Genomic DNA, 13,117 nt, shown 5'->3' with positions numbered 1-13,117 from the left:
ATATATGGTATAATCTACAACTACAGCATACTTCAGCCAGAGACTCTCATATCTAAATCACTACTGACTGACTACAGGTCCAAAAACACTGCTAGATAATCACATTCTTCTACCACAACTTTTCATTAACTAAAATGTTTATTAAACATTTACTCTCCAAAAGGCATTATACTAGAACTGGGAAAAGAATAAACATGGCAGCTGAATTTAAGGAATTCACCATTCAGCAAGAAAGATTCACATTAATTTTTTTTTAAATGGCCTATTACTTAAGTATGTATTCTAAACTAAAGAGTATAAGTAATTTTAAGAGAGATCTGAAAGATTTCAGAAGGCCTCAAAAAAAAAAAAAAAAGTGAGATGAGTTTGGGCCAAACTGTGCCATGATATATATATGCCAGGCTAAGTAGTTAAGAATATTCTCCAGGCAATAAAGAGCTATGATGGTTTAAGAAAGTGGGATGGCTGGGCGGCTCAGTTGGTCGGAGCATCATCCCATACACCAAAAGGTTGAAGGTTCAATCTCCAGTCAGGGCACATATGGAAGGCAACAGATCAATATTTCTCTCTCACTCATTTCCTTCCCTCTTTCCTTCCTTCCTTCCTTCCTTCCTCCCTCCCTTTCTTTTTCTTTTGCTCTCTTTCTCTCCCTCTCCCTTTCTCTCTGTCTAAAATCAATGAACAGATCCTCAGGTGAGGATTAAAATATATGTTTACATATAGGATGATCATTTGCAGCAATGTTTTCTTAAGATTTTATTTATTATTTATTTTTAGAGACAGGGAAAGGGAAGGAGAGAGGGTTTAGAAACATCTATGTCAGAGAAAAACATCAACTGGCTGCCTCTCTTAAGTGCCCAAGGAACACACAACCCAGGTGTGTGCCTGACCAAAAATCAACCGGTGACCTTTCACTTTGCAGGACAAAACCCAACCAAATGGTCAGGGTTGCAGCATTATTTATACTATGGGAGAACTGGAAACAAGCATACAATAATGGGAAAATATCAAATTGTATACAAAATGGGAATATTATACAGACAAAAATATGTTTTTAAAAGTTAATAAGGGAGATGATCAAACATAATGTTAGGTGAAACAAGCTAGATATTGTATTTGTGCCTGTGTACCTATCTTAAAAAAACCCTAGATATGTGTAGTTCGTTTTAAAGGGATCACTGCTGACAATATGGAGATAGATTCCCATTCAGCTACATTCATCACCATAAATTTTTACTACAATTACCATAGAATTACACCTGAATGTTAAAATACATAAAAATATAGTAATTTTCTATTTTTCCAAACAATGTACTCATTCATAATAATGTCTTCCACTTAATTAGATCATCTAGTTTATACAGCATACCATAACTGTTAAAGAGTATAGGCTTTTTAGTCTGACCTGGGATTATGCCTTGTTCAAATCCTGGCTCCAACAAATAGTTCTGTGACTCTATACAAGTTACATAAACTCTAAGCCTTGGTTCTCTTTATCTGAAAAGGGTGATAAGAGTACCTACCCTCAAAGAACTGATAAAGTACTGAACACAAATTACTCAATAAAATATTCTGCTTTAAAAATAAAATGCAAACAGAATTATTCTACAATTACTGATAGAGTATCTTGAGTTCTAGCTTTGATATGGCTACTAACTAAGCAAGTGACAGATGATCCTTTGCAAACCACTTAAGACTTTCTGAGGTTCAATTTCTTCACCTTTAAAGCTGAGGCACCAATACTTGCTCTGGCACATCTCAAAGGATAGTCAGGAACAACAAATGACTTGTCTATTTTAAACAAATGGTAAACTGTAAATCACTCAACATACACAAAGAATAAAATCCACAACATACAAATAAATTTAAAAGACTGATGTACATTTAAAGCCATTTTCATTCTGCTCTTGTAACTTCAGACCTCCAACTTCTCATCGACATCCAGAAATATCTTGGACTTAGTGAACTGGTTCATAAAACAGCTATAAAAGCACCAAACACACAAAATCCACACAACCAGCACAGGAATATACACTTAAAATTACCTCCTAAACTAAATGCAATCCCAGAAAGGAAGAAGAGCAAAATTCACTCAACACATTTCAAGCTTTTAAAAATGTCTTCCTTATAAAAAACAAAGCACTGAAACGATAATGGGAACTCAAATGTTAGTATTGTTGGTTGATTTTTTTTTCCTAACACTAAAGCCAAATGCTATTTTGAAATGTAATTTCAAGTTTTAGGATATCTGTCAAGACCACATTAAAAAACGGGGTGAGGGAGTCCTTAATATGGGGTCCTTAGCCTTAACCTCCAGGCAAAATTACATGTATATATGTTCCATGGTTAGAGTTTTATAGCTTCAGATTCTCAGCAAGAATAGATGTATAATTGGAAATACTAATACTCCCATCAAAAACTGAGAACAAAAGACAGCTATTTACATTCTTTTGCCACCAATTTTTATTTTAACTACATTATATGCTACCATATTTTAAAATAAACATTTCACCTCAAGTCCTTAACTTATCAAAAACTATGCATATCAGATATAAAGCTATACTATCCACATTATGTCTACCCTTTCATTTAAAACACAAAGTTTTTAGATTACACATTTACTGGTGTGTCCAGGCAGACTTTAAGTTTGAGCAGAGATTGTAAATTTTAAAAGAAACAGGTTCTTCTAATTTTTTTAAAATAATTCTTTTTCAACATCAACTTCAAACATAACACCCAAATATACAGAAAATTTCATTTCTTCTCTTAGTTTAACCTTTACGAGGACTTTTATTGACAGATGAATTCTGAGCACATTATTTTGGTACTTTAACTCTGAATTTATCAAGGATGAATTGATGTTCATCTTTGTACAACCTATTGGGGTGGAGAAAGTAAAGTCGTAATAACTATTGTGAGCCAGATTACAAGAAAGATATATAAACTACTTCAATTCAACAAGTTTTATCAAGTTCCAACAATCACACTCCTACTCAGCCATGGATAAATGTTAGTAAATGAGATGCAGCAACTATACAAAGGAAAAATGAAAACAATTTCTAAACAACTACAGGCAGGGGAGGAGCAACCTGTGATAGCTCAGTAGAACCTACAAATAAAATTGCTTAAGTAATTTAAACAAAAAAAGGAAGTATCATTGTGAGATTGTTTCTAGGAGTCAATTTTTAAAACAGCCTTAAAGGAAATATTAAGAAACTGTCTAAGTATTTTTAGAGATCACTGGCTCATACACAAATAAGAAATCCTTTTTATTTGTTCATTAAGAGAGGTTTCTTAGAGGGTCTGCATGGCCAGATATTGTGAACCTAGTTCAACTAACTGTTCAATTTACTTAAAGGTAAAGGAAGACAATCTACTGTCAGGGAGACTTAATGAAAACTAAATTTTACTTAGTTCTCCATACTATTTCTAACTCTCCATAAATTCGCTGCCTTTTTGAGTGCTTCTAAACAGAGTCCTAGGGGATTCCCAAATAATGTTCAATAGAACCTTTCATTATGTCTCTTTTCAAAAGATAATAAAGACTAACTTCAGTTTCTTTAGATGCTATGTTTAAAATTCCCCTAGTTGAGAATAATTTTAAAAGCACCAACAAAATTATTAAAGCAGTTTTTCCTAATATATTACATAGCAAACCTATTCGTTTTCCAATTTCAGAATAGTAAGGCCAAACCCCATAACTTTATCTATGATAGAGAATACAGTTTTCTAAAAGACTTATAAGAACTTATGTTTCAGTGTATCAAACCACCTGCACCTCAAAATAAATGTATCTCAAAACAAAAACTAACCTTAAAATTTTAGGAAAACTGAGAATGGCACAAATATTGAAAAGTATCTCAAAATAAATATAATCTCAAAATAAATGTATCTCAAAATAAAAACAAAAATTCTAGAAATTTCTAGAAATTTCACCTTAAAATTCTAGAAAAACTTAGAATGGCACAAATATTGAAAAATATAGTTTGAAGACAGACAAAACCGTGCTTCCACCTGTCAGGAAGCAAATACTCAGCTGAAAGTAAAACAAATACCCTTCCACTTTTACTATTGCTTTTGGTCATTAAAGTGAAATTCAAACACATAAAGTAAAATTCAAACACAAACAAGAAGATACATTTTATAAGTCAATTGTTTTAATGAATCATACTAGAAAGAGGTAGTTTGAAAGTCTTTCAAAATATCACACACAACACAAATCCAAAACCCACATAAATTGTTGATAAATGAGCATTTCCTTAAATCAAGTTTCTGCATATTAACCTTCCATTAATTCACCTAGTCCAACTAGGCCTTTGGGCCCAGAAGTAGTTAACTGGCAATATATCTAGTTTCTTTAAACCAAAATACCATCTTACAAGGGATGGAAATAAAAAATTTTAATCTGGCTAGAAAAAAATCAATGCACATAATCTCTTTAATAATAATAAGTAAAGGAATAAGGCCTTTTATTCCAGGAGATAGGCCACGACTATCCCGGGATGGTATTTGTGGTACAATACTCTCCTTAATATAACAGAATTTAACATTAAAACAACGAATGGTACACTTAAGAAGCATCACTAATTAATTTTAAAAATAGGTATGAAGGTTCCAATCATCAATACCACAGTTCATTTTCAAGTATTTAAGGGCTGGCAGAAGGGTTTAATACACCCACATACACTCCCAAGGGAGGGGAAAGCCACCAATCTCCTCCCAGGGAGCTTAATGGAAAAAAATTAACAGGTAAGAGAGGCCTCAACACCACTCTAAAAATCAAAGAGGGAGGCGGGAGGGTCGGAGGGTCCGGGCTGCGGAGGAAAGCCTGGTTCCCGGATCCCACCTCGCTTCACCTTCCCAGTAGCATAAGGAGGCGAAGGCTCATTAGTGCCCTCGTTAATTGACACCTGTAATAAAGAAACTTTCCGAGCGCTGAGACCACTCAGGCCTCGCCTGACCGCAGCTCCATCGCGGCCCCCTTACGGGCGCCCAGGTAACCCGGCAAGGCTGGGCCTGAGGCGGCGCGACGGCCGCGCCACCGCTCACCTTCCCGGAGCGCTAGGCCCGCACGCCGCCCGGTTCTGCCGTCGCCTGCCGCAGGCCGCGGCAGCTCGGGGAGGCCGGGGAGAAACGCGGGGACCCCAAACCGTGCACCCCGACAGGCCGCCACCGCGGCTACTTACTTTCATTTAACACCTCCACCAGGTCTGCGCAGTTCTCGCACATCGTTCGGCCGCCGCCCCCCCCCTCCCCCGCTTCGGATCGCACTGACTGATCCCGACCGGCGGGGGGGAGGGGAGAGAGGCGGAGGAGGGGGCCGGCCGGCCGGCGGGGCGGGGAGGCAACGAGGGCTGGCGGCGGCGGGGACGGGGCGGAGAGCAGGAGAATGGGGGAGGGGGCCGGCGGTCCCCGGAGCGGGCGGGGGAGAGGAGGGGGGCGAGGGGAGGTACGCAGGCCGGAGGGGCGCGGAGGCGCCGGCGGCGGGGAAGGGGGGGAAGGACGGGGGGAGGGGAGAGGGAGGGAGGGGGCGGGTGGGAAGAGAAGCAGCAGAGTCACTTCACCGACCAGACGCCGCGGCCACCGCCGAAGCCGCCGCCATTTTAATAGAGCGTTCGGGCTGCGCTCGGCTCTTTCCGTCCGGGGGAAGGAGCCGAAGAGAAGCGCCTCGCGCTCTCATTCCTCCGCCTCCCGCCCTCTCTTCGCCTCCCGCCCTCCCACCTCTCCGCCGCACACACGCCGCACGCTCCACACCGCCGGGGCCCGCTTGCTGCCCTCCCTTTCCTCTTCCGTCCGGCCTCCCCGCCCTCGGTCCACCCCCTCTCCGCGCTCGCCCACCCCGCCCAGCCCGGATCTCTGTCAGCGGCCGGAAGGGAAACGCGAAGCCAGCGCTGTCGCGGGGGGAGTCCGGGTAAGTAGGGGAAGATGGCGGAGGCACCAAGCGGATCGCTATTGCGCGGCGTCGCCCACGGCTGCCCACTCCGTGGGCTCCCAAAGCCCAGCGAGCGCCGGGTCACTTGCGCCACCCTATCTCCCGCCCCTGAGCTTCACTATTTTTTCTCCGGATCCACCAACTAGAATGGGTGCCGCTTTCTCACTTGTCTTCCCTCCCTCGCGCTTAGGATTTGGGGGGTGCGGGGAGCGGTGTTAATGGAGATCCGGAACGATGCTGCAGCTTAGATTAGGGTACATGGCCCTTTCCTTGCCGAGGTTCGTAAGAATAGAACAGCTCAGTGTCGACTTAACCTGCATCCTTGTTACCCTTAGTCCCCTAAGGTTCATCCATCCTCGAACAGTAACGCATCTGGTGTGATTAGAAATGGCGGAGTGTTCACATTGGAATCTTCTTTTTACGCCAGAGGGCCCCTCACGAATTGATCCATCTACAACTCGCCACCCGAAACAGCATATTACGCTTCTCAGGGAAGAGCAATTTTAAAAGGGTATTAAGATGGGAAACGGAAAGGAAGAACAGGTGAAGGGAAGGTGGAGAGTGCCCACTCAGTTGAAGTTTGCTGTTAACTTTGGGAAAATTTTCCTTAAACCTGCACTTATATCTTCCTCACTGATTTTTGTACCCAATGTGGTTAAAGATGTGACTAAAAGTCCGAAAGGTGGGTGGTGTAATATTTTTAGAACTGTAACCAGAGCAGCTAGTAAGTAGTGATTCTTTAATAAATTTTGTCGCAGTTTCGTCACACCATCACCTCCCCATGCAAGGACCGCCATCCTGGGATTTGCCTTTCTGCTGCTTGAAGTTGATGCTGTGAAGTTTTTGCCCATCGTGTTTTAAGTGGCTCAATATGAGCAGGAGCTCCTTAGAAACTGTAGAGCTCTTCTGACATCATCTTCCTTCCCCATCTTTTCCACAAAATTTGGGTTTCTGTGGCATGCATCCTCCACCTAATGTCCTACCCACGCCTCACCCCTTCCAATAGGAACACTTGCAAACCCAAGTGGTTTATGTTTATTTATTTTTCAGGTGGCAGAGGAGAGACCTCGGTCTCAAGAAGGAAGCCCCCCCCCCCCCAAAAAAAAGACCAGAATTATCTTCTGGAGGGCGGGCCCCTTGTAGTACAGGCTTCCCCACTAGATGAGTGTTCTAGGAACCCATCTGTTTTGTGTTCCAGCTGGCTGTTGTGAGAGGCTGCATTCGGTTTCAGTGAATTTTTTTTTTTTGAAGACTTTCAATGCATTTGCCCATTTTATGATGGGTAATTTACACAAACAACATTCAGCAGTAAAGTTTTATTTCCTGTTGGGGAAAAATGAGGCAGAAACAGTTACAAAGAAGCTGCTTTAAGTAAAACAAGTTTATGAATGGTTGGTTGTCTCATTTAAATGAGGCAAAATGTACATTGACAATGAACCTTGTTCTGGGCATTCTTCGAGCAACCACACTGAAGAAAATGTGGTAAGAGTTCGTGAAGCCATCTTGGAAGACCCCCACTGGACTACTGATGAACTTGTAGATTTGATTGAGGTGTCATGGAATTCCTGTCAGCAAATTTTCTGTGATAACTCAGCATGAAATGAGTTTTAGCAAAACTTGTGCCTCACTTGCTCATGCCTGAACAAAGAGACAATGGCTCGGCTATGAGCTATGCTTTGAAGGAGCAGTTGGAGGCTGACCCTGATTTTTTTTCCAAAAGTTGTAACCAGAGGTGAATCTTGGTGTTACAGTTACAACCCTGAAATGAAACAGGAATCTTCAACTGCCACTTCCCCACACATGTGAATTCAACCGTGAAAACAATGATCATCTGTTTATTTAATGTGAAAGGGGTTGTACATTTGAAATTTTTCCTCTGGGTGGGTGAAACAGTCAACCAAAGTTTTTATCTGGAAGTTTTGAGAAGGTTACAGTCATGATTTGCAGGAGAAAAGCCCCTGTGGCAAACAGGTGACTGGTTCTTCCAAGGTGACAATACATGCTGAATTTTGAGCAGTTTTTGACCAGAAAAAGCAAGACCCCCATGCCCCACCCTCCCTATTCACCCAGTCACCCTCTGAGCAACCATTTTTGTTTCCTCGATGAAAAAAGTCCTCAAAGGGAAACATTTTTGCCAGTGCGGAAGAGGTGAAACAAAAAATGGCAGAAGAGGTAAAAGGCATCAAAATCGACGAGTTCTTAAACTGTTTTGAGCAGTGGAAAAAATGTCCTGATAGGTGTATTGCATCTAATAAAGAGTACTTTGAAAATGACTGAGGTTTAAATATATAAGAATAAATATACAATATTTTATAAATAAATTCTGGTTTGGGGGTATCTCCCCTTATGTTATAGATTTAAAATGAATCATGGTATGGTTTCTCTAGGGCAGACCATATGTTTCAATTCTTGCTATGAAATGTAAGCAGAAATCTGCAGAGTGGGTCTCTTGAAAAGAATTGCCCCTTCCTACTTAAAAAGAGACAAATACAGCAGATGTGCCCCTTAACCCTTAGTTACTTTCTGCCTGGAACATTCTTAATACACAAAATAACACAGCATCCATTTTAATTTTTTTAACAATGAAACCACAAACAAGATAAGTGTCAACTATAAAGTTGATAATGCAGAATAATGTGTGGGTAGGTTGCTGATACATCTTGAGCAGTTGTCAACACCCTGCTTATGTGAGAAAAATCCCTTTTTCCTCAATCCATTCTTAGATTTTCATTACTTGAAGCCACATTTCTAAGTGATGCAGGTATTCTTTGGGTAATTAAGAATCTGTCAACCGTGCTTTTATGACCACAGAGGACCCATTAACAATTCTTGAAAATAGGACTACTACTACTACTACTACATATTCTGACCTTTCAATATTTTTTTAACAAGGAGTTGCTTCCTAGTTTTTTTTTCTTTAAAAAATTATGTGAAATACCTGGCTGGCGTAGCTCAGTGGATTGAGCGTGGGCTGTGAACCAAAGTGTCGCAGGTTCGATTCCCAGTCAGAGCACATGCCTGGGTTGCAGGCCACGGCCCCCAGCAACCGCACATTGATGTTAGTCTCTCTCTCTTTCTCCCTCCCTTCCCTCTCTAGAAATAAATAAAATCTTTTTTAAAAATTCTGTGAAATGATGCTGGGTTTGAGGTGATTTGAGCCCTGACAGGTACAGCTCAGCTGGTTGGGCATCTCACAAAGCAAGTGGTTGCTGGTTCAATTCCTGGTCAGGGCACATGCCTGGGTTGCAGATTCTGACCTGAGTCAGGATGTGTGCAAGAGGCAACTGATCATTGTTTCTCTCCCTCTCCCTCCCTTTCCGTTCTTCTAAACAAAATAAGTACTTAAAAATGATTTGAGAATCTAGAGAATTATTCCCATATGTGATCACTGTTCTTCAATTGTCACTTCAGGGCTCAATAAACTTACGTAAGGATTCAGATAATAAATATTTCATGCTTTTTAAGCCATCCAATTTCTTAATCATAACTACTTGACTCTATAAGCACAAAAGCAGCTGTAGATAATATATATTGAGTGTGACTGTGCTCCAAAACACTATGGACACAGATTTTAAGTTTGTTTTCATGTATCACAAAATACTATTTTTCCATTTTGTTTTAACCATTTAAAAATGTAAAAATTATTAGCCCATGGGCCACACAGAAACCTGTAACTAGTCATATTGGCCTATGGGATGTAGTTTACCAACCCTTTCTCTATATTCAGCTGCTTATCAAAAGATAAAGGCATAGAAGCTAATAAAAAGGTTCCCTGACTTCACTCTGTACTAACTTGGTATATGTGTTAACAGCGACTTTTTAATGTGCTTGAAAGGTGTTCATTCTAAAGCAATAGAACAGAATCTCTAACATCCCCTAAATTCTTATAAATTGATTATTTAAAAATATTTTAGTTGGTGGTTCTTAGAAAGATGGGGGAAGGAGAGGTGAGAAACAGCAATTGGCTGCCCCTCCTGAGGGCCCCTACCAGGGCCTGAACCTGCAACCCAGGCATGTACCAGGGACACTTCACTTTGTGGGACACCACCTAACCAACTAAGCCACACCCATCAGGATCAGGCTTATAAATTAATTTTAAAACCAGTAGTCAGCAATTGCCATACATCTATAGCTATAAGACTGATAATGACTTTTCAATATTTTGTATACATGTCACCATCTAGTGGTAGAATTATGCTTTGAGTAAAATGTACAATCTGAAATTTCTAATTTTCAAGTTTGTAGTATAATTATAGTATATTTCTCGGTACTTTCCTGGAAACCAGCCCAGCATAAACAACTTTGAAAAATTAATATTGCTATAAAAATGATTTGTCCTCAACATTCTAGTTGCTATTGAACACATGATTTTTGTCTCTGGATTTGGGGGTTAAAGTCTGGTATTAACATTAGAGGCCAGAGTTACTGCACAATTTACTCCTCTCCCTCACATCCACACTTATCACTGTTTTGTGGACTTTAGGGCCATTATTAGAAATGCAGCTATGCTATTTTATTTCTCTCCACACCACCCAGTCATGTCAACTGCTGTTTGATTTTTAAATTGCCAGAATGATTACTTTTTAACATAAATTGGGTTATATCACTTCTCTGATGATTGAGTCAGACAACCTTGTTTTTATTAAAAATAAATTGGGCCTTGGCTGTTGTGGCTCAGTGGATTGAGTGCCAGCCTGCAAACCATAGGGTTGCTGGTTTGATTCCCAGTCAGGGCATGTGCCTGGGTTACAGGCCAGATCCCCAGTGGGAGAGTCGGGAGAGGCAACCACACATTGATATTTCCCTCTCTTCCTCCCTCCCTTCCCTTCTGTTTAAAAACAAATAAAATCTAAAACATAATAAGTAAATAAGATGGATTAAATAACTTGCCTGCATTTCAAATAATTTATTTTAGAGAAAGGAGAGAAACAAATTTCTTGTGCCACCCACATATACATTCATTGGTTGCTTTGTGCATGTGCCCCAACCAGGAATCAAACCCACAATCCAGGAGCATGGTGATGATGCTCTAACCAGCTCAGATATGGGGCTGGGACACTCAATCTCTACTTGGGCCTTCCCCCAACATCTCCCCAGTCTTTAACATTACTGTTCTTCCAGTCAGACCACATTGGTTTGATTTCTAAAATAAAAAAACCTCCCTGCTCTAGTCTGAGGAATGTTTCTTCGTAAGATATGCTCTGTAATTTTGAAATGTCTAGTCACTTATCCTAAAGGTATCACAGTACTTGGTTTATTTCCTTTACAGCTTTTACTACAGTTGGTAATTATTTCTGTTTACTTGAATCAGGGACACGTAGGACTGCAAGTGAAATTTTTTTTTATTTTCAATTAAGAATGGCTTGAACAAATAGGGTTTGTTTTTCTCTTGTGACCCACAGGCAGTAATAGAGAGTCTGGGGCCTAACAGTGGAGTGGCTCAAGGATATGAACCAAAGTTGATTTTCTACTACACATATTGGCTTGTCACCTACTAGTTGTAAAATAGACACTACAGCACCAACTATGATCTTTAAAGACAGGAAGGATGAGGAAAGGTGATAATGGCCTCTCTTGGTTTGTATTCTATCCAAAGCAGGTCCTGAAACAAGGACACAGGTAGAAATAGTTTATATTATCTCAAGAAACACTGATGGAATACTGGAGATAGGAAATTGGGGAGGGAGGGAGTAGTTATCCAATAAATAATTCATCATTAAGCCCTTTATTCTTGAGGATAACTGAAACCTAATCCCACTGGGAAACTCTACAAACCATTATAAAAAGTATGCCTTAAAATCATCCTACCCAAGGGACAAGGAAGCAGGGTATTTACATCTACTGTCTTTAGTTATTGATTTAGTGTTGCTAGGAGGAGTTGTAGGTAGCAAAGCAGGCTTCTCAGGCATAAAAAAACAGGTGCTAACAGTTGTAAGTCTGGCCACCGTGCACTGAAGTGAAAAGAGCTAGGAACAGAGGACAGATGATTATCTGGTACACCACCCTTCCCTCTTCTATCTGCCTGGGATACAGATGTGGTATCTGGAGAAGCAGCAGCCTTCCTGACATAAGAAACCTATATTCAAAAAGCAAAAGCCAAGGCCTTAAAGTTGGCAAAATGGCAAGAGAAAAGACTTGGGTCCCTGGTGGCACTGTTGATCAGCTGGCTCAGTGCTAGCAACTGCTTGGTTCTTGCTGTATAAGACATTTGGTTATCTAGCAAAAACCAAACCCTGAAGCCACAGTTGGAGTTTTCATAGACCAGCGTAGTTAGTCCAGTATGCCCTAGACTGGGAATCAAACCAGCAACCCTTTAGTTTGCAGGCCAGCACTCAACCCAGTGAGCTGCATCATCCAGGGCATTAAAAAAAATTATTTGAGAGAGAGAAACTGCTTCAGAATTTCTGCTGTCGGGTGAGTTAACTCTGAAATTATTTGCAGTAATTCTCAATGTTTGGTTCTCAAGCGAATAACTTGGGGTCTTTTTTTTTTTTTTTGGAAGAAAACAAAGCATATTACTTACCTATTCCCCGAGATTCTAATTCTGTAGGCCACATTGGGGCCTGAAATAACCTTTTTTTTTTTCTTTTGATTTTGAGAATATGTTTATTAAAGCTGGGGACAGCAGAAGAAAGAAAGAGCTTTGGTTAGAAGAAGCAACAGGAGAGAGCCTAGGTGGGGCTGCTTTGGCTCACTGAGAAGTCAGAAATGGGGGCCTTGGAGACACTTTCAAGGCATTAGCTATGGACGAGCTGCTGTTGCTCACTGCTCCCCTGGTTACAAGTCTCATGGAGACTCAGAGTTTAGGATATGTTTGGTGGAGAGGGAAGAAAGGCATGGGTGTGCTCCTCGGTGTGGGGGGGGGGGCAGGGAACGAGAAGCGAACTATTTATTTTTATTATTTGAGAGAAAGGAAGGGGAGGGAGGGAGGGAGGGAGGGGGGAACATCAGGTTGTTATTCCACTTATTTTTGCATTCATTGGTTGATTCTTGGTTGTGCCCTGACCAGGGATGGAACCTAAAACCTTGGCTTATAGGGATGCTCTGACTAACTTAGCTACCCAGCTAGGGCAAAAATCAACTATTTTAACAAGTACTTCAGATAATTCTGATGCAGATGGTCCTCATCTGACTGAGAAACATTTAATCCCATTTCTTTAACATTCTCCTCTCTGTATTTGAAAG

At 40.8% G+C, this 13,117-nt stretch overlaps 1 protein-coding gene across 2 annotated transcripts in view; it reads right to left on the bottom strand.

Annotated features, from left to right (window-relative positions):
- The window catches only part of USP34 (ubiquitin specific peptidase 34), a 220,397-nt gene extending 215,069 nt beyond the window's left edge, over positions 1–5,328 (bottom strand). For both annotated transcript variants that reach the window (XM_045827191.1, XM_045827192.1), the window contains exon 1: positions 5,187–5,328. In XM_045827191.1, the coding sequence (XP_045683147.1) occupies positions 5,187–5,229 (43 nt within the window). In that variant the 5' untranslated portion in view covers positions 5,230–5,328. The remainder of the gene's footprint in view (positions 1–5,186) is intronic.
- Between the last annotated feature and the right edge of the window lie 7,789 nt (positions 5,329–13,117).

This window comes from Phyllostomus hastatus, unplaced genomic scaffold (genome assembly GCF_019186645.2).
Source record: "Phyllostomus hastatus isolate PE091 unplaced genomic scaffold, TTU_PhHast_1.1 phas_scaffold_78, whole genome shotgun sequence".
In the NCBI taxonomy this organism is placed as follows: Eukaryota; Metazoa; Chordata; class Mammalia; order Chiroptera; family Phyllostomidae; genus Phyllostomus; species Phyllostomus hastatus.
Note: the sequence above shows the minus strand (reverse complement) of the source record. Positions and strands in the feature narration are given on the sequence as shown.